At 51.4% G+C, this 16,054-nt stretch overlaps 5 protein-coding genes across 6 annotated transcripts; 4 read left to right on the top strand and 1 right to left on the bottom strand.

The window, feature by feature from the left end:
* Nucleotides 1–347: 347 nt before the first annotated feature.
* Nucleotides 348–2,260, top strand: J3458_002210 (uncharacterized protein). Its single transcript, XM_007816237.2, has 4 exons — nt 348–739; nt 814–1,030; nt 1,082–1,484; nt 1,601–2,260. Exons 1-4 carry the CDS (start codon nt 721–723, stop codon nt 1,829–1,831), a joined length of 870 nt encoding a protein of 289 aa, XP_007814428.1. The 5' UTR covers nt 348–720; the 3' UTR covers nt 1,832–2,260.
* Nucleotides 2,261–2,411: 151 nt separating this feature from the next.
* On the top strand, nt 2,412–2,971 carry J3458_002209 (uncharacterized protein; the record flags this gene model as incomplete). The annotated part of the gene is made up of 2 exons (XM_007816236.2): nt 2,412–2,668; nt 2,737–2,971. 2 exons carry the CDS (start codon nt 2,412–2,414, stop codon nt 2,969–2,971), a joined length of 492 nt encoding a protein of 163 aa, XP_007814427.2.
* An 859-nt stretch (nt 2,972–3,830) lies between these two features.
* J3458_002208 (uncharacterized protein) lies at nt 3,831–4,678 on the top strand (the record flags this gene model as incomplete). Its single annotated transcript, XM_066117183.1, has 3 exons — nt 3,831–4,051; nt 4,132–4,348; nt 4,442–4,678. 3 exons carry the CDS (start codon nt 3,831–3,833, stop codon nt 4,676–4,678), a joined length of 675 nt encoding a protein of 224 aa, XP_065979074.1.
* A 2,413-nt stretch (nt 4,679–7,091) lies between these two features.
* On the top strand, nt 7,092–11,984 carry J3458_002207 (uncharacterized protein). 2 transcript variants are annotated; one of them, XM_007816234.2, is made up of 4 exons: nt 7,321–10,640; nt 10,706–10,969; nt 11,028–11,608; nt 11,681–11,984. In XM_007816234.2, the coding sequence occupies exons 1-4, from the start codon at nt 7,341–7,343 to the stop codon at nt 11,784–11,786; spliced, it is 4,251 nt and encodes a 1,416-aa protein (XP_007814425.2). In that variant the 5' UTR covers nt 7,321–7,340; the 3' UTR covers nt 11,787–11,984. The 2 variants fall into 2 exon arrangements, with proteins under 2 accessions (XP_065979073.1, XP_007814425.2); XM_066117182.1 differs by having other exon boundaries at nt 7,092–10,640; nt 10,706–11,608.
* A 29-nt stretch (nt 11,985–12,013) lies between these two features.
* HOG1_1 (MAPK protein hog1) lies at nt 12,014–15,949 on the bottom strand. Its single transcript, XM_007816233.2, has 11 exons — nt 15,410–15,949; nt 15,289–15,309; nt 14,098–14,473; nt 13,974–14,021; nt 13,779–13,908; nt 13,668–13,711; nt 13,515–13,614; nt 13,102–13,458; nt 12,955–13,033; nt 12,710–12,893; nt 12,014–12,656 (listed from the first exon to the last, which is right to left on the bottom strand). The coding sequence occupies exons 3-11, from the start codon at nt 14,151–14,153 to the stop codon at nt 12,578–12,580; spliced, it is 1,077 nt and encodes a 358-aa protein (XP_007814424.1). The 5' UTR covers nt 14,154–14,473; nt 15,289–15,309; nt 15,410–15,949; the 3' UTR covers nt 12,014–12,577.
* Between the last annotated feature and the right edge of the window lie 105 nt (nt 15,950–16,054).

Below are 16,054 nucleotides of genomic sequence, written 5' to 3'. Positions count from 1 at the left end.
CGCGTAAGCCTTGTTTTGGCCGTCGCCCGTCGATGGTTCGCCGTTGGAGAAGATGGTACTACTACGACCATGGCCATGACAGCATGGCACCATGAACAGGATGGTGTGTGGCGCCGCCGTGCTTGCTGGTTTGACGGACTGCATGGTCAGCTGGCCACCTGGGCAGCCTGGTACTGCGCAGAGGTCAAGGACCTAGGTACCTGGGTACTTGTGCATGCCCTGCAGGTCCTCGTGCCAAAGGCACACGGATAAGTAATGTGTACTTTGGTAGGCTTGTCCATGGAGCCGATAGTCCAGATGCAGAAGCCAGAAATGCTGCCTTCCCCCCTTCTGGTCTTCCGGCACCTCGGTGTCACCCCAATCACTGGCGTCATTGATGAATCTGCCGATGCTGCTGCTTGTTTTAAAATAAAAAAGGGCAAAAAAAAAAAAAAAAAAAAAAAAAAGATACTTTGCTACAAGAGTCAACTTTGTAACCCCGCTTCGCCTTGAATAAATACAAGCTTTGCTGCCCGCCCTGGCCTATTCCTCCTGTGCTTGCTTGCTCCCACCATTCATTCTTGGCATATTCTCCTCTTCCCCGCGAGGATCGTAAATGACGAGAGCTGAAATCCGGCCGCTGTTCTGATTGGCACCATACACATACCAAAAGTCTTGATTTTATTCGTTTATTTTAAGAGGGGAGAAAAATTAAAGAATTTTTGAGACTTCTTCTTCACAATGGCGAACTGGAATGCTTGTGAGTTGATGGGACAGCATCGCTCGAGATGACATGAACATCATCAACTTCGCACGCAATACTGACACGGTCAGGGAACCCCTTTAGCCGCCGCGAGACTCACAGCTCCGGCTCCATCCTCACCTACAAGCTTCTCACCCTCCTCACCTGGCTGCTGTCCGTCATCGTGACCGTCTACTACGCCGTCAACGAGCCCAAGGATGGCTACAACATCCGCCGCCGCATCTGGGACCAGAACAACTTGATCCGCACCGCCTTCACCATGAACCCCGTCCTCGGCGACATCTTCTGGTTTGTGCCTCCCATTGTGTTTCCTTCTCCCCGTCTCTAACACGCCGTCAGGATCGTCCTCTTTATCCTCCAGTTTGGCTACATCACGCACCTCTTCTCGCGCACCCCCGAAACCGTCAACTACGCCGCCAGCGTCGGCAGCCATTTCATCGTCAACAACCTCTTCCACTTTGCCTTTATCATGCTCTTTGTCCGCTCGCACTTCATCTGGGCCGAGGTCATGCTCGTCATCAACTTCTTCAACCTGTCGACCTTGTACTTCCGCCACAACACGTCGCCGCGCTTCATCCACGCCCCCGTCGCCTCGGGGCCCCTGGCCTGGACCTTTGTCGCCCTCTTTTGGAACGGCGCCATGATGGTCTACCACCCGCGCAATCTGGTCGCCAGGGTCTTTGGCAACATCTTCATCTGGGCCATCCTGGGCTACGGCGGCTTCTTTATTGTTGCCTTCAAGGTGCGTCTTTTCATCACTCCTCACCTCTTCCCCCTTCCCCTCTTCTGTTTTGCTCGCCCTTTTTGTGACGAACAGCCGGGGAGAACGAACAACCTGACATCTGTAAAACACTGCAGGACTATACCATGGGATTTTGGCTCAGTCTCCTGACTGCCGCCATTGGAGTCGCTCAATTCGAGCGCCAGATCATTTCCCTCCAGTGGATCTTTGCTTTTGTCATCATGGCCATCCTGTTCCTCGCTACAGTGACGGTTGCTGTGCCAGCTTGGACAGGCAGAGACTATCTGTGGCGTCGCGAGGCACAGCCTGCCCGTGATGCTGAACGGGCTCCTCTGCTCCATGAGTAACATTGGTCTGCGGAAAATACGGGCAAACAGCCGACGGCGAACTATACCGTCCAACGAAATTGTGGACAGCTTGCTTTACCTTTTTTTTTCTCGCCATCATTCTTATTGAAATTCACTTTTCTTTGGACCTTCCTCAGAATGTTTAGTCTACCACGGTGCTTTGGGTTTTTACTGATTTGGTAATGTGTGTACGTGTCTACGAGGGTCGGGGCAATTCGTTCACGTCTTTTACATGCTGGTGTGATAATATGTGGTACAAATGAAAATAATATGAGGCGTTTAGGCAAAAGAGCTTGACGCGATGGGGTTACATATGTCAAGCCGAGACCTTAATAGTGAAATGCGTATGAGTTGCATCATGATGAGACTTGGGATAATGGGGGAGCATTTCCTCCGTGAGATATGACTGACGGCATGTTGCAGCTGGTGGCTCCCAATGACGTAATTTGTATCTTTTGCGTCGCCCACGGCCGCGTACTTATCGATAAGGCCGAGCACCACCCAAAACTTGTGCACGCAACAACGCGGCCCGCTCGACGATGCAATTCACCATGATGCAAATGACCCATGCCGGGCACCCATGGCCCCCCCAATCCGTCCCTTCCCCTTTCCCATTCACATCGGCACCGACATATGCCAAATCTCACGCATATACAGCATCCTATGCGGCCCGCGCCGCACGCGCTTCATCAACCGCGTCCTTGCCCCCGAGGAAGTTGCCCGCCATGACGCGCGGCTGAACTGGTCGGCGGCCTGTCCGAAAGGGGACACCTGCCACGCAGACGGCGGCATCAGAGGCACGGAGCTGTGGAAGACGGCTGCGTTTGTGGCAGGACGGTACGTTTGGGGCATTGTGCCCGCTTTCCCGCTGAGGACGAGAAGGGGGGACTGATGGCGGTTTCTAGGTTTGCCGCCAAGGAGGCCGCCATCAAGGCGCATTGGCGCCGGAGACTCACCTTCCACGATGTCATAATCGAGCGGAGGGCCGGCGGGCGGGGGGACACGCTGGGGAGCGGACCGCCCGTGGCGAGGATCAGGGCCGGCGCGGGAGACGCGGAGGATGCCTGTGCTTTGGTGTCGATTAGCCACGATGGGGATTACGCGACGGCCGTTTGCGTCGCGCACGACGGGACGGCTTGAGGATGCCTGGCGCTTGGGAGGGGAGGTTGTGAGACATGTCGGAGGGGACGCAGGGCATGCTGACTTTGGGGCTGGAAGCAGGATGTATCCTGTGAATATAAAAAAAGGGTAAAGCTAGAGGGAGTGGAACTTGTTGGCGTTGAGTTGTCAACTAATATATCAACAAATGAGTAGGACTATGCGACGATGCATGTATATATATATCACTCTGGGATGAGATGAAACCAACAGACGGTGTCTATTTTTACCTGCTAATTCTTTGGTGGTTTTTTGAATCGGTAACCTTGCTAGCGGCCAACGTATCTCCGTGCGTTCATGGTGTATTATCTGCGCTCCAAGTTGGAATTGTAGGTCGGTGGTGCGGAATAAGATGTTGACCGAGAAACGGCCTGGGGAGGCTATATTCTTCGTTTACCATCTCATGCCTCTCTGTTTTGGAATGTATTGTCCGATGACGTTGGCTTGTTGAATGCTTGTTCCGTCAAGTTTCAACACAGACAGCCCGATAGCATGTCAAAGGCCCTTTTCCATGACTGAACTCCCCGTTTCCGGTTCAGTACCTGACCTTGTTGCAATGGAAGATTGGTGCCAGAACCTCATGTACAGCTTTGCTGGGCTGCGTGAAGGGCCGAGCTGCAAATGGTAGCCCCTGACATGAGCCACTTTGACATGGGCGCTAGAATAGAATATTCTCAAGATATATGCTGTTCATTGTTAGGTATCCTGAATCGCTTGTCCTCTTAGTATCGACAAACGGCACCTGGCTGTTGCAACACACCGGCAGCCCGATGCAAGACGCCCGAATAAGCCCTCGCCGCATCTTGGCCACCACCGGCCAAACCTCCACCAAACACCCGCAATGAAGGTCATTGTAGCCGGCGCAACTGGCCTTGTAGGTCGTCATCTTCTGGAACAGTGTATATCATCATCCCAAATCACCCACATATACACGCTCTCCCGGAAGCAACTCCCCAATCAAATCGGCACAAGAGCCGAGGTCACAGCCATACGGCACGACGACTTCACGTCATATCCTGCGGGTCTGCTAGACCAGATTTCCGACGCGGAAGCGTGTCTGTGGTATGTCCCCCGCCAAAGCTCGTGCACCAGGTTCCCATCCCCTCCATCGATACTCGCGGGGGAGACTGACATTCATGCAGGGCCATTGGTGGCTTGGTGCAGAAATTCTCATCCGTGGAAGCTTGCAAACTCGCCAACGTCACTTCCACCCTCGCCGCGGCCACAGTGTTCGCAGACCATGTCGCGCCTCATTTGAAGCAAGGCCGCAAGTTTCGGTTTGTGTTTTGCAGCGGTATGATGACGGAGTGGGATCAGGATAAACGGCTGTCCTTCTTGAATGATTCGCGGCAGATAAAGGTTTCCCCCTTCCTCTTGCTTTTTCCTTCCTTTTTAAACACGTTCGACGTGACAAGTTGGCCGGTGGAAAGACAAATGCTGATTGATGTGTAGGGCCAAGCTGAAAGGGGTCTGTTTGAGATACAGGACGCTCACCCGGATCATTTTGAGGTATATTGTCCGCGACCAAGCGGGATACATGATACTGGTGCGGGCACGATTGAGCGCTTAGTTGGGAAGCTCTATTCGGGGATCGGCGTTGATGAGGTTGCGAGGGCCATGATCTCCATTGCGGTGAATGGATATGGCGAGAGGATTATTTCGAGTAATGCACTGAAGAGAATTAAGTGATCACTGGTGTGTTTGGGTAACTCGGTAGTTTCTGCAGTGCTACATGTTGAGAAAAGTCGGTTTGCTGTGTGTGAGTCTGCTGGTATGGTTAGCTACGGCATGTTGAGATATCAGTATTTGCAAATATAAGTACAAAATGATGAGGTGTTGGCCTCTTCCACTTAAAAGAGATGGCATCCTGCGACGTTGTCTCCTGTGCATGTATGTTCCCCTCTTTTTTGTGCCTGTGCTTGCATGTGGGTAAATTACCACTGTCGAGCGTTTAAGACGAAAGAAGTTTCGAGGACGTGGTCGTCTTTGCTTTTCTAAGGCGTGAGTCTCTCATGTTTGCACATTCTGCACATAGTTCGCTCATACAACGTTTTGCAACTCATTGAGCAACCACGACCTTCAGTGGCCAAGGTATTTGACTTGACAAAGGCGGTTGTTCATCACATATCATGCTACGAGATGGCAGCAGATACTAGGCATTTGCTTGCGCGATTGGCACATACACCGCATGCCGTTCACTCTTCTGGAGCCACACTGAGAACGCAGCGCTCTGTTTGTTGATATATCACCAAAAGTAGACCCGAAGTATCAAAAGCACCTTACGACGGGTCCTCAAAACGAGTCGGTTGGCAACTTCACAAAAGCCCCGTCGGCCAAACAGCCTTTTGAACGCCGACCTTCCCTTTAGGGCAAACATTGGCGCTCACCGGCGACTGGCACTGCCACCACTGCCACCGGGCCGTGACTAGGTTGTTTGAAAGCGGGCTGGTGAGTAAACCAAGTCCAGAGCCAGGTTTGTCCCTCTGATGAATCTCTGCCGAGTCTGATTGACGGTTAGCGTTGCAATCGCAGCTCTCGGGCGGAAAGAATAAACACACGACTGCAAAACTTACTAACCAAGTATTGAAACCATGTTCCTATGCTTTAAAACAAGGTATAAACATGATGGTAATTCGCTCGTCCTTAGCTCGACAAAGGTATCACAGTCCAACCGTGTTGGTTCCCCATGGGTACAGTACCAGGGTCAGGACCGTACCAGCATGGCCTTCCGTGTGTTCAAGATAACTCCACAGCTGGGATAGTAATAGTCAAGTATGTCGGTTTCTAAAGACAACCCGAGATCTCTGGTAGAGCCAATGCTAAATGCAGAGCGGAGAATCCATCCAAACGGAGCAGGGGAGAGTGTTCGGTGCCTAATATCGCGATAGACAGCGAAGCCCGTCTTGACCGACAACATAAGACATGGGTGCCATCTACTGGCAAATCATGACACAGTAATTGGATCATGTTGGTCGACTTGCAGGCAGTCTGGCCTATCATTCTGCACTCAGCCCGACAAAGGTTGCCAATCGAAATCGATGGAGCGTTAGGTCTGCCTTCCGAGGTCTTGATTTCCGATAGTCAGTTGTCTGCCATGGGCAGGTTTTCCAAGCAACTAGTGCAAGCGTCGTTTTGCACCTTGCCGGATGTCCTTGTGACAGAGACCAAGCCTGCATGCGTCGTTCGGGTTGTCATGACTCAATCGGAGTGCCAGACTGCTATTATGGTTCGCCCGAAATACTCCATACATTAGGTTGATGCCGTCTAAACCGGTGAGACGAGGCAGCAACCGCCCTGGTAAAAACGTTTGACAAGCCCTTTCGAGCAACTCGAGACGCCTCTGGAATTGTGCCAACTTTGAGGGTGCGGCTCATCCTTGAACTTATTTGCTTTCGTCTTTGTTACGGCATCTGTATCGTGTTCTCGTCGCTCATGTGGTCAATCAGAGGTCTCCCTTCAACCTTGATCAGCCATCAGCTTTCCCAGTCAACCGGTTCAGCCTGCCCTGGTTGCCACCATGTTTGTGTCACCACTTGTCGTGGAACCTTCAACTCCTCACATCTCCGCAAGCACGCGCAGTCTCATCCAAGGACTTGGTGGATCAACACCTTTGCCGACGACTGCTCGAGATCTCGGATTGGCGGCTCGATTGAGGCTCACGAACCTAGTCGCCCGCTACCACTTCTGGAAACAGGGCTGGAGACAAGCCCCAGGTGGGTTCCGGCAACCGCCATCACGCCGCCGGGCGACTTGGATGATCCTTGCGGGCTGCTGGGGGTGATGTTGGTTGCTTGTTGGCCCGAGGAAGTGACGGCCGAGACAAGTTGCAACGCACCTCAGCATTCAGAGCCCATCCTCCCGCTTGACTATTTGTCTGGTGGTTTCGCCGAGGACTCATCGCCCGTTTGCTCATCCTCGCGTCGGCCTCGGACCTTATTGTCGCAGCCATGAACGTGGTGATAGACAGGTTCCGCGACTATGAGTTCTCTCCTATGCGCAACCGCGTTGTGCTCGGTGATAACCACCAAAAGTTTCCGAGTCGGTACGGACCAATTTCAATATGCTCAAGCACTTTGTGTCTGCGCAACGCCAATCTATCTTCCAATTTAGCCAATTCAGTCGTTTGTCGCTGACAATTCGTAGCCTCGCGTCTGCCGCTTCTCAGGTACCTTGGATCGTTGAGGCCTCGAGCGCCGCTCGCTCTGGCATCCCGCAAGCCATTGTTCTCGCCACATCTTGTCTGTTCATCGTGCTGCACTTGATCAGACGACGCTCAAAACGTGGCCTCTCACACCATGCCGTAAAGTCCAGAGCGTCTGGTCTTCGATGGGGCTATGAGGTGTTGTCGCAGATGGCTCGAGCCGCGGCGCTCGCCTTCCTCGCCGTCGCGTTTTTCCAAGGGGACGCTCACGTGCTCAACGTGATTCTTGTCGCATACACCTTCGCCCTTGGATTGACTCGTCTAGTCACGAAGGCCCCGTGGCGTCAAGAAGCTCTCTACCACGTCAACCTGATTATTGTTGCTGAATTGGCCATCTTGATCACCGCCCAGCTCCTTCCCTGCATCGAAATCGACGTTGAGTGCACCGAGGATGCCAGCGTCATGGGAGCTACAGGCGCCCTTTCCTTTGGCCTGGCTGTTGCCATGTGTACGCCTCGTCAATGGATTCAACCTCAGCTCGCCTACGAGATCCCGGGTTTCCATGTGCCCGACGAGCCCGCCCTGGAGGAAGAGACCAGCTGGATCAACTACTACTGCACCTACCAGTGGTTGACTCCGACCATCTGGAAAGGCACCTGGGGCAAGCTCGACATGTCTGGTATTCCAAAATTGGCCTGGTATGACGAGCCTCTCTATCTTCTTCGCCAAGTTCAGCTGGCCAGAGCCGCCTCCAAGTCCACCTTGTGGACCACGCTACGCTTCCAGCGAAAAGAATTAGCCCTCATGTCTATCTTGATTGGCCTTGCATATATTGTCGAAAACGTCTCTCCTTTTGGCATGTTCCAACTGCTTGCGTACCTTGACGATCCCAACTCTGCCGTGTATAGGCCGTGGGTGTGGTTACTGCTCACCTTCTTCGGCCCCATGAGTCGATCTATCCTGTTCCAGGGATATGTCTTCATTTCCACTAGACTCATTGTTCGTATCAAGTCTGCCATGACCCAAGAGCTGTACCAAAGAGCCTTGGAGTCTATGGAACTTGAAGATGATCCCTTTGCCGGCAAATTTGATGACGACAAAGAAAAGGAAAAAGAGAACAGCACCAAGGCGACCTCGGCTGGTCGATTGGCCAACCTCATGGCTGCAGATGTCGAGGCTATTTTCAAAGCACGAGATGTCATAATTATCCTGGTGGGTGTTCCTGCTGGAACCATCGTTTCTTTTATCGGTCTGTACCGAATGCTTGGCTGGGTGTCCATTGTCGGAGTCGTTATCCTCGTGCTCGCCACACCCATCTCCTTTCTTCTAGGCAAATGGATGTACCGCACACAAAAGAAGGTTCGGAAGGCTCAGGACTCGCGAATTTCTCTTGTAACGGAGTATTTGGCTTCCATCAAAGCCATCAAATACTTTGCCTGGGAGAAGCCGATCACGGAAAAGATTGTCGAATCCCGTGCATTTGAACAAAAGGCATTGTGGGGAGTATCTGTTCTGCAAGTTTTCATCAACCAGATCACACAGATCTTCCCTTATCTTTCATTGCTAGTCATGTTTGGCCTGCATGTCATAGTCGACAAGCAGCGGTTGACAGCTTCTACGGCCTTCACAACAGTGTATCTTGTTAAGAACATCCGTCGAAACATCATGATGGCCAGTTATTTTGCTCGAAGCTTTGCTGGTGCTATCGTTGCTTTTGGCCGACTCGACAAGTACTTTGCCAGCACTGTGCCACTGGTCCAATACCCGGAGGGTCCGCTCCGCATTGAGAAGGGATATTTCAGGAGGAATAAGAAGGCCATTTTCAGACTCGAAGATATTTCACTAGATTTTGTCCAAGGCGGCCTGAATGTCGTTACTGGCCAGAGTGGAAGCGGCAAATCCACCCTCATGCTTGCTATTTTGGGAGAGACATATCTAGAGAGCGGTTCCATCTCTGTCCCGGCCGACATTGCTTACGCTTCACAAACATCGTGGCTGCAAAATGAGACGATCAAAGACAATATTCTCTTCGGTAGCCCAATGGAAAAAGCTCGATATGACCGGGTCCTGACTGCATGTTGTCTTCCTGAAGATTTACGCGAGCTACCAGATGGGGATCGGACATCAGTTGGAGAGAACGGAACGTCCTTGTCTGGTGGACAAAAAGCACGGGTAGCTCTGGCCAGGGCTCTCTACTCCAAGGCCCCCTTATTGCTGCTTGACGACATCTTCGCAGCCCTCGACGCAAAGACTTCTGCTGGTGTCTGGAAACATTGCTTCTGTGGCGACTTGCTAAAGGGCCGCACTGTGGTTCTCGTTACGCAAGTTCCGTGGATCGCTGCTCAAGCCGATCTCTCCATCTTGCTCGAAAAGGGCCAGGTCAAGGCGGCTGAGCCCAACATCGGTGTCGTGCGCCGACCGATTAAGATTGCTGAGGTCCTCGGAGGCGATGCTGATGACAGCAGCGAAACTGAGGTGGAAACACCTCCTGAACCGGATCTGCAAGCTACATCAGACGCTTTGAATGACCCCAACAAGGTTGCCCAGGACGTCCCCGTCAAGGACATCGTCGACCAGGAAGCAAAGGCATCGGGAAAAGTTAACAGATGGACCGTGATTGGATATCTGGGATACTTTGGTCACCCATCTTTCGCTGTTGCCTGCACACTTGGCCTGTTTCTGGCCAACATTTTTTATTTCGGTGCCAATTTCTGGTTGTCCATTTGGGTTGAAGCATACGATAAGGGCGGGCCGGTAGATGTTGTGTATTACCTGGGTATCTTTGCCGCCTTCATTTTTCTCGAGATCATCGCCTTCGGCTGTATTGTCATCACGTTTGAATGGGGCGGCTGGCGTGCCGCAAGACGTCTACATAATGATTTTATTCGAAGCATCATGAGTGTTCCCCTGTCTTGGTTTAAGACCATCCCAGTGGGTCGCATCACCAACCGATTCTCTGGCGATATGGCATCAATTGATGGCAATCTTAGCGGCATGGTTCGTCAAATCATGGACATCTTCATGATGCTCTTCTTCCGACTGGGTGCTGTCAGCTCCATCATGCCCATTTTCATGGTTCCCGGGCTCATCACCTGCTTTATCGGTGTGTTGATTGGAGAAATGTACACGCGAACCGCCGTCGTCATTAAGCGCCTCACATCATCATCTCAGTCTCCTGTATTCTCTCAGTTTGCTGACACCCTTTCTGGCCTTGCCATTATTCGAGCTAGAAAGGACAAGGCCCAGGGATTTAGATTTGACCTTGCTGACAAGCTCCGTGTTTGGTCTGCGACGGCCGAGGCAAACTATAATTGCAACCGATGGGTCGGTGTTAGGATAGATTTTGTCACGTCACTTGTTTCACTCTTTGCTGGCATAATTGCCATTTCCAAGGCTGGCATTGTTAGCGCGGGTTTGGTTGGCTTCTCTCTAACCAATGCCAATGATCTCAGCAATACTGTTCTCTACATGGTCCGAGCTATGAACGACCTCGAAGTTGAGATGCAAAGCGTACGTTACAAGATCCAAAAGGCATCAGAATCGCTGCGCAGAAGCCTAGCTAACTGGAAGTGTAGTTCCACCGAGTAAAGGAATACGTGAAGCTGGAGCCCGAGGACAAAAATGACAAGCCTTATCCAGATGAAGGTGAAGGCCAGTATGCTGATGACGAGACTCACGTTATTCCCAAGAACTGGCCCCGGTCCGGGGAGGTTGAGTTTCGAAACGTGACAATCCGCTATGACCCTGATGGCCCTGACATTCTCAGCAATATCAACCTCAAGTTCAACGCCGGAGAACGGGTTGCCGTGGTAGGACGGACTGGATCTGGCAAGAGCACTGTTCGTTAAGGTCTCCAGAAACCGTTAATCAGAAGCATTCTGTGCTGACAGATGGCAGCTCGTACTATCACTACTTCGATTCACCGAGATTGTATCGGGTGAGATCTTATTCGATGGCGTGGACATCACAAAACTGCCTCGCACCCGTCTTCGTGAAAGTCTCACCATCATCCCCCAGGAAGCGGTCCTGTTCAATGGATCCGTAGAGTCCAATCTTGATCCAACCGGCCGAGTTCCACGAGAGCAGCTTGAAGCAGCTCTCGACAAATGCAAAGGCATCGCCTCCTTCTCCGGCAGTGTCACTGAAGAAGACGATAATGACGCCGATTCCGCCATCCGTGGGCACGCCCAGGCCATCACGCTGTCGACTGAGGTAGACGCCCGCGGAGAGAACTTCTCTCATGGCCAGCGCCAGGTCCTCTCCCTGTGCCGCGCCTTAATCCGCAAGAGCAAACTAATGCTCCTGGACGAAGCAACCGCCAGCATGGACTACGAGACCGATCGTGGAATCCAGCAAATCCTCCGTGAAGACCTCGAGGCAGCTGATTACAATCGCACCCTCGTCACTATTGCCCACCGTCTTCGAACCATCATTGACTACGACAAGGTGGTTGTCATGAGCGCCGGCAGAGTCCTAGAGTAAGCTTTTGATATTCCTTCACCATCACCAAGTTACGCCGTTGCTAACCTGCGTACCTTTTTTTCATCTAGATACGGCTCCCCCAAGGAACTCTACGACGCAAAAGGCCAATTTTATGACATGGTCTACCATAGTGGGGAAATGGAGGAGCTTGAAGGGCTTTTGGGGGAGAAATAAACCCGATACATGTGGGAATAGGGCATCACTTATACATGAATAGACTGGCATTCACGACGAAAGAAAGGCTTCCGGTTGGCGTTGATTCAAGCCGAGAAGCAATCCTGCATAATGGATCGGAGCGCATTGAGAAGCTGTCTCTATCAGCCTCATAATCAGTAAGGACTTTTTGCTCACAGTTGCAACTTTGAATAGATGTTGATACAAATTGATACCAATCGATTCTCTGTTTCAAAAAAAGTGCCCGTGTAATTGCTTCCCGTGCAGCTTGTAGAAATATATATTTAGCCACAGCCAAGTATAAGCCACCTTCCACATCCAAATACATGACAGTAAGCGTAACAGAGAACTGCACAATCTGGGTGATATCTGGGCTGATCCAATACTTCCTACGTACGGTAGACATGCTGCATCATGACGGTTGGGGCGAAGGCCCTAATGATGACCATTTCATTCCCGCAGAACTCCGTGCTATTGGGCTTCCGCAATTCCGGGGACCTTGTATAAAGAAGAGGATGTTAAAATATGAGTACCCCCGACCCACCAGTCTCCCAAACGCCATGACTTGATATTAACGACACCTCTCCGAAGCCTCACATGCACACATCCAGCCTCTGTTCATTTCCCGCACTCCTTCATACGTTTGCCAGCGTGTATTCTGTATTGGTAATGTGATTGCGCTCCAAGCACCGTCTTTGCACTAAATGACTGTCGTATGACGTTGTCTGACCCAAGGTATCCAACCATTCGCTTCTCCATGCTGGCGTATACAAATCGCTTGATTTACTGATTTATTGCCCGTTGAACTCTTGACTCTCCATAGCGGCGACACCAGCCTCCACGTTGTGGTAGTCAAGAATTTCAGAATACCTGCAACACGGGTTAGGCAACAATACTTGTAAGCAGAGTGAATAGCTACGTACATCATGATCTTCCACGTGTCAACGGGTAGATCTGCATCATTAAAGCTCCAATCGAACTTCTCTTCAGCTACCGGCTCGTCTGTTGGGTCATGGTACGGGGCAAGGTATTCGTGTGCAAGAGCTTCGGTAGCCGTAATCCGCTTCTTGGGGTCGAATACGAGCATTTTCTCGAGTAAATCGATTGCTATGGCACCGGATTAGGTATCCCGTATCAAAACGGCTCTCGTCATGGAAGCAACTCTTACCTGGGGCGTCGGCGTTCTTGAACTTGTTCTTCAAGGGTTGGCGTTCTCGCTTGGGTAAAGATTTGACGAATCTTAGCGTCTATATTAAAAAACATTAGTACCATTGTAGACAGTGTGGCCGGCAAAAGTTCAAGGCATAAAGCTCACATTTTCGCTAGCAATTGTGTTGATAACGTCGTCAGGAGGGGTGCCCAAGAGCTCGGTGATGATGGAGAACTGGTTGACGTGATCTTTGCCGGGGAATAGCGGTTTGCCCTCCAGCATCTCAGCAAAAATGCAGCCTGCACTCCAGATGTCTACTTCGACATCATATTTCTGCCACGTGAGCATGATTTCAGGAGCTCGGTAGTATCGCGTCGAGACGTATCCAGTCATTTGAGGGTCCTGGATTCGGGCAAGACCAAAGTCACAGATTTTCAAGTCGCAGTTTTCATTGACCAGAATGTTGCTAGGCTTCAAATCACGGTGTACGACGCCGGCCGAATGGACATATTTCAAGCCTCGCTGTGCGTAAGCTGTCAGTCTAGCTGTGGGAAACTCGACGACGCTTGGTTACATACCATGATTTGATACAAAAAGTACTGAATAAACTGCTTCTCTAGCGGTCGCGAGGTCAAAAGTCGATGTAGGTCTGTTCCGAGGAGTTCGGTGACAAAGTAGCTGCATAAAAGGTTAGTATGTCTATTAAAACAGCTCCTAAAGAATACGCATACATATCCTCTAATGGGGAAATAAAAATATCACTCAGAGAAATAACCTGGAGGTCAATAAGTTAGCATCAGGAAATACAAGGCTGGAAGCTATGGTATTCAGGACTGGCATACATTTTCGTGCTTGAGGTGCTTCAACAACTTCAACTCTCTGTACGTTCGCTTGGCGAGGACCGGGGTGCTGAATGGCTTCATAATCTTCTTGACAGCAACATTTTGATTTGTGAGTTGATCCCGGGCAGAGCTATTGGCGGCCATTGAGTCAGCTAAGTGTACATCATGGCTGCATGGCATAATCAGTGTGCGTACCAAACCAGACCGAATGCTCCCATGCCCACAGGCTGGAGGTCGGAGTATCTACGATACCAGTCAGTATACAGCAGATTGAACCGCCTTTGAAATACCGAACTGTTTTTGAGAGGCTTTCCCCTACCTGGACGTGATTTCGAAAGTCGTGCCGAAGATTTGGGCGCGTACGAATTCAGCCATTGCTGCGGTTAGAACACCTATTGTGTCTTGGACCTCGAAATGGCGGGGTGGTTATGAAAAGGAAAACAACGTCGCTCCGATGCCCGGAACACAAGTGGTAGGTTGTGACTATCCCCTGCGCCTGGATAATCGGCCGATCAATTTCAGCCGTGTGCGCGGTTTGTACGAAATGCTGTGTCCCCAGGTTTACCTGCGGCAGCCAGCAATTTGCTCGTGACTGGAGGAAATCTTGTCGCAGCGCAGATGGACGAGCGGGGCAAGCCAGACGGCGGGTTTGGCGAGGCCCTGGTGTCGGTCGCTGTATTGGCCGAACAAAAAGACTGGCAAGTTGTCAGTAATGACGATGTGACTGCGGTTCACTGATGCCGGTGCAGTCTCGGGGTGACACGGGTGAGGAAGATCAAATCGGGAAGAAAGTTGAGTCAAAGAGAGGGAAGCTTTGCGGTCTGGCTGGAAACGGAGGAAGAAACTCGTGTGTCTGAGTTGCAGGTGGGGGAAAGGTTCTCAGGCTCCAGTAGCATTTGAGGCGCCACCAACTTCCTACCAGCGATCAATGGCAATCCACAGGGACCCAGTATCAAATACATTTGTACCTATGTCATCGGCACAATGTCGATATCGGTGAGCATGTCCTAAGCCTGCCACAAGGGACAGACTTCCCGGTGCCTCTGTGGAGCGGCCAAATAGAGTTTCCTTCGATGTCAACTGGTCCTTCATGTGCCAATACAACCAACAGCTTGTTTGGCTGTTTGCTCACCGTCCACTAAAACGGCTCACGGCTCATTGCAACTCTCAGCAGCATGGGAATCAGCGCTCCAAGAATTCGCACCCAGCGGGCTGCCACGCAACAGCACTCCAGGGCATTCTATTTGTCTTTTTTCTGCCAAGTGTTGCGAGCCAACCGCACTCACAACATGCTGGGAGATACATAACTTGAGCTCCTTAATGGGTGAATTCTCTCGACTTGATTGATGCTTGCTACATGTAGACAAGCGGATGCAAGAGGGTGGGACGAGACGGAAGCGTTGACAGGCCAGTCCAAAGCTCCTGAGTGCCGGGGCGCCCCGGTGTTCGTTCGGGTTATTCCTGTCGGTGGGAGGGGGCAGGGAGTCTTATGGTATGACACGTTACGCACCTCTGAGAGTATAGATAGTAACTATGAGTGGTGTTATAATTTAACAATCAAACTGCGACCGTGTCAACCCGGCCGGCATCGACAGATGACGTTGTTTCAGCGCCGTCAGAGATGAACATACTGTTTGTAGATGGGAGTAGCCAAGCTCTGGCCACCAGCGTTGAAGATCCCGCGCTGTTTTCGCTGTTCTAGAACCTCAAGCTCTGGCGAGAACCGAGGGCGGCTCGACGGTTATTGCTGTCAGCCTTCAATGCTTCGCAATACAGAGAGAGAGCTGAAGACTAAACCGCGGATCCTCGAATCCCATGTGATAAAGATTATCGACAGCGGTATTTAGGGGGAGAGGAAAGAAGGGAGTAAATAAGCAACTGATGAGAGGATGGTGCGAGGTAATGTCGTAATATTCGGACCCGTCTCGGTTGGGCTTTGCTCATGGGATCAAGCAAGAACAAGACTGCACAACACAAAAACAGAACCGGAACCAAGAACCAGGCAGGGGCCGGCTAGGATGCGGATAGGAATGAAGCAGCCGACCCGTTGTCTGTGAGTTGGGCTTTGACTTCAACCAGGGCGTATGGCATGGTAACCGTGTTAGTTATGGTCTTCGGAGGCATGTCCGCTCGAGCCAGGTCAATTGGTAAATAGGGACCATTAGGTCTTGCATTGGGGGGGGGCGTGCCCGTTAGCTCGGCCAGAGTGAATGGCTGTGGTGAGGTTGGCCCTTTTCGAGTGGATCATCGATCGAGATCCCAGGCACTGGAGCTCG

The sequence above is a fragment of the Metarhizium acridum genome (assembly GCF_019434415.1).
Source record: "Metarhizium acridum strain ARSEF 324 chromosome Unknown scaffold_1, whole genome shotgun sequence".
Classification (NCBI taxonomy): domain Eukaryota; kingdom Fungi; phylum Ascomycota; class Sordariomycetes; order Hypocreales; family Clavicipitaceae; genus Metarhizium; species Metarhizium acridum.
This window is presented reverse-complemented; position numbering and strand designations above follow the sequence as displayed.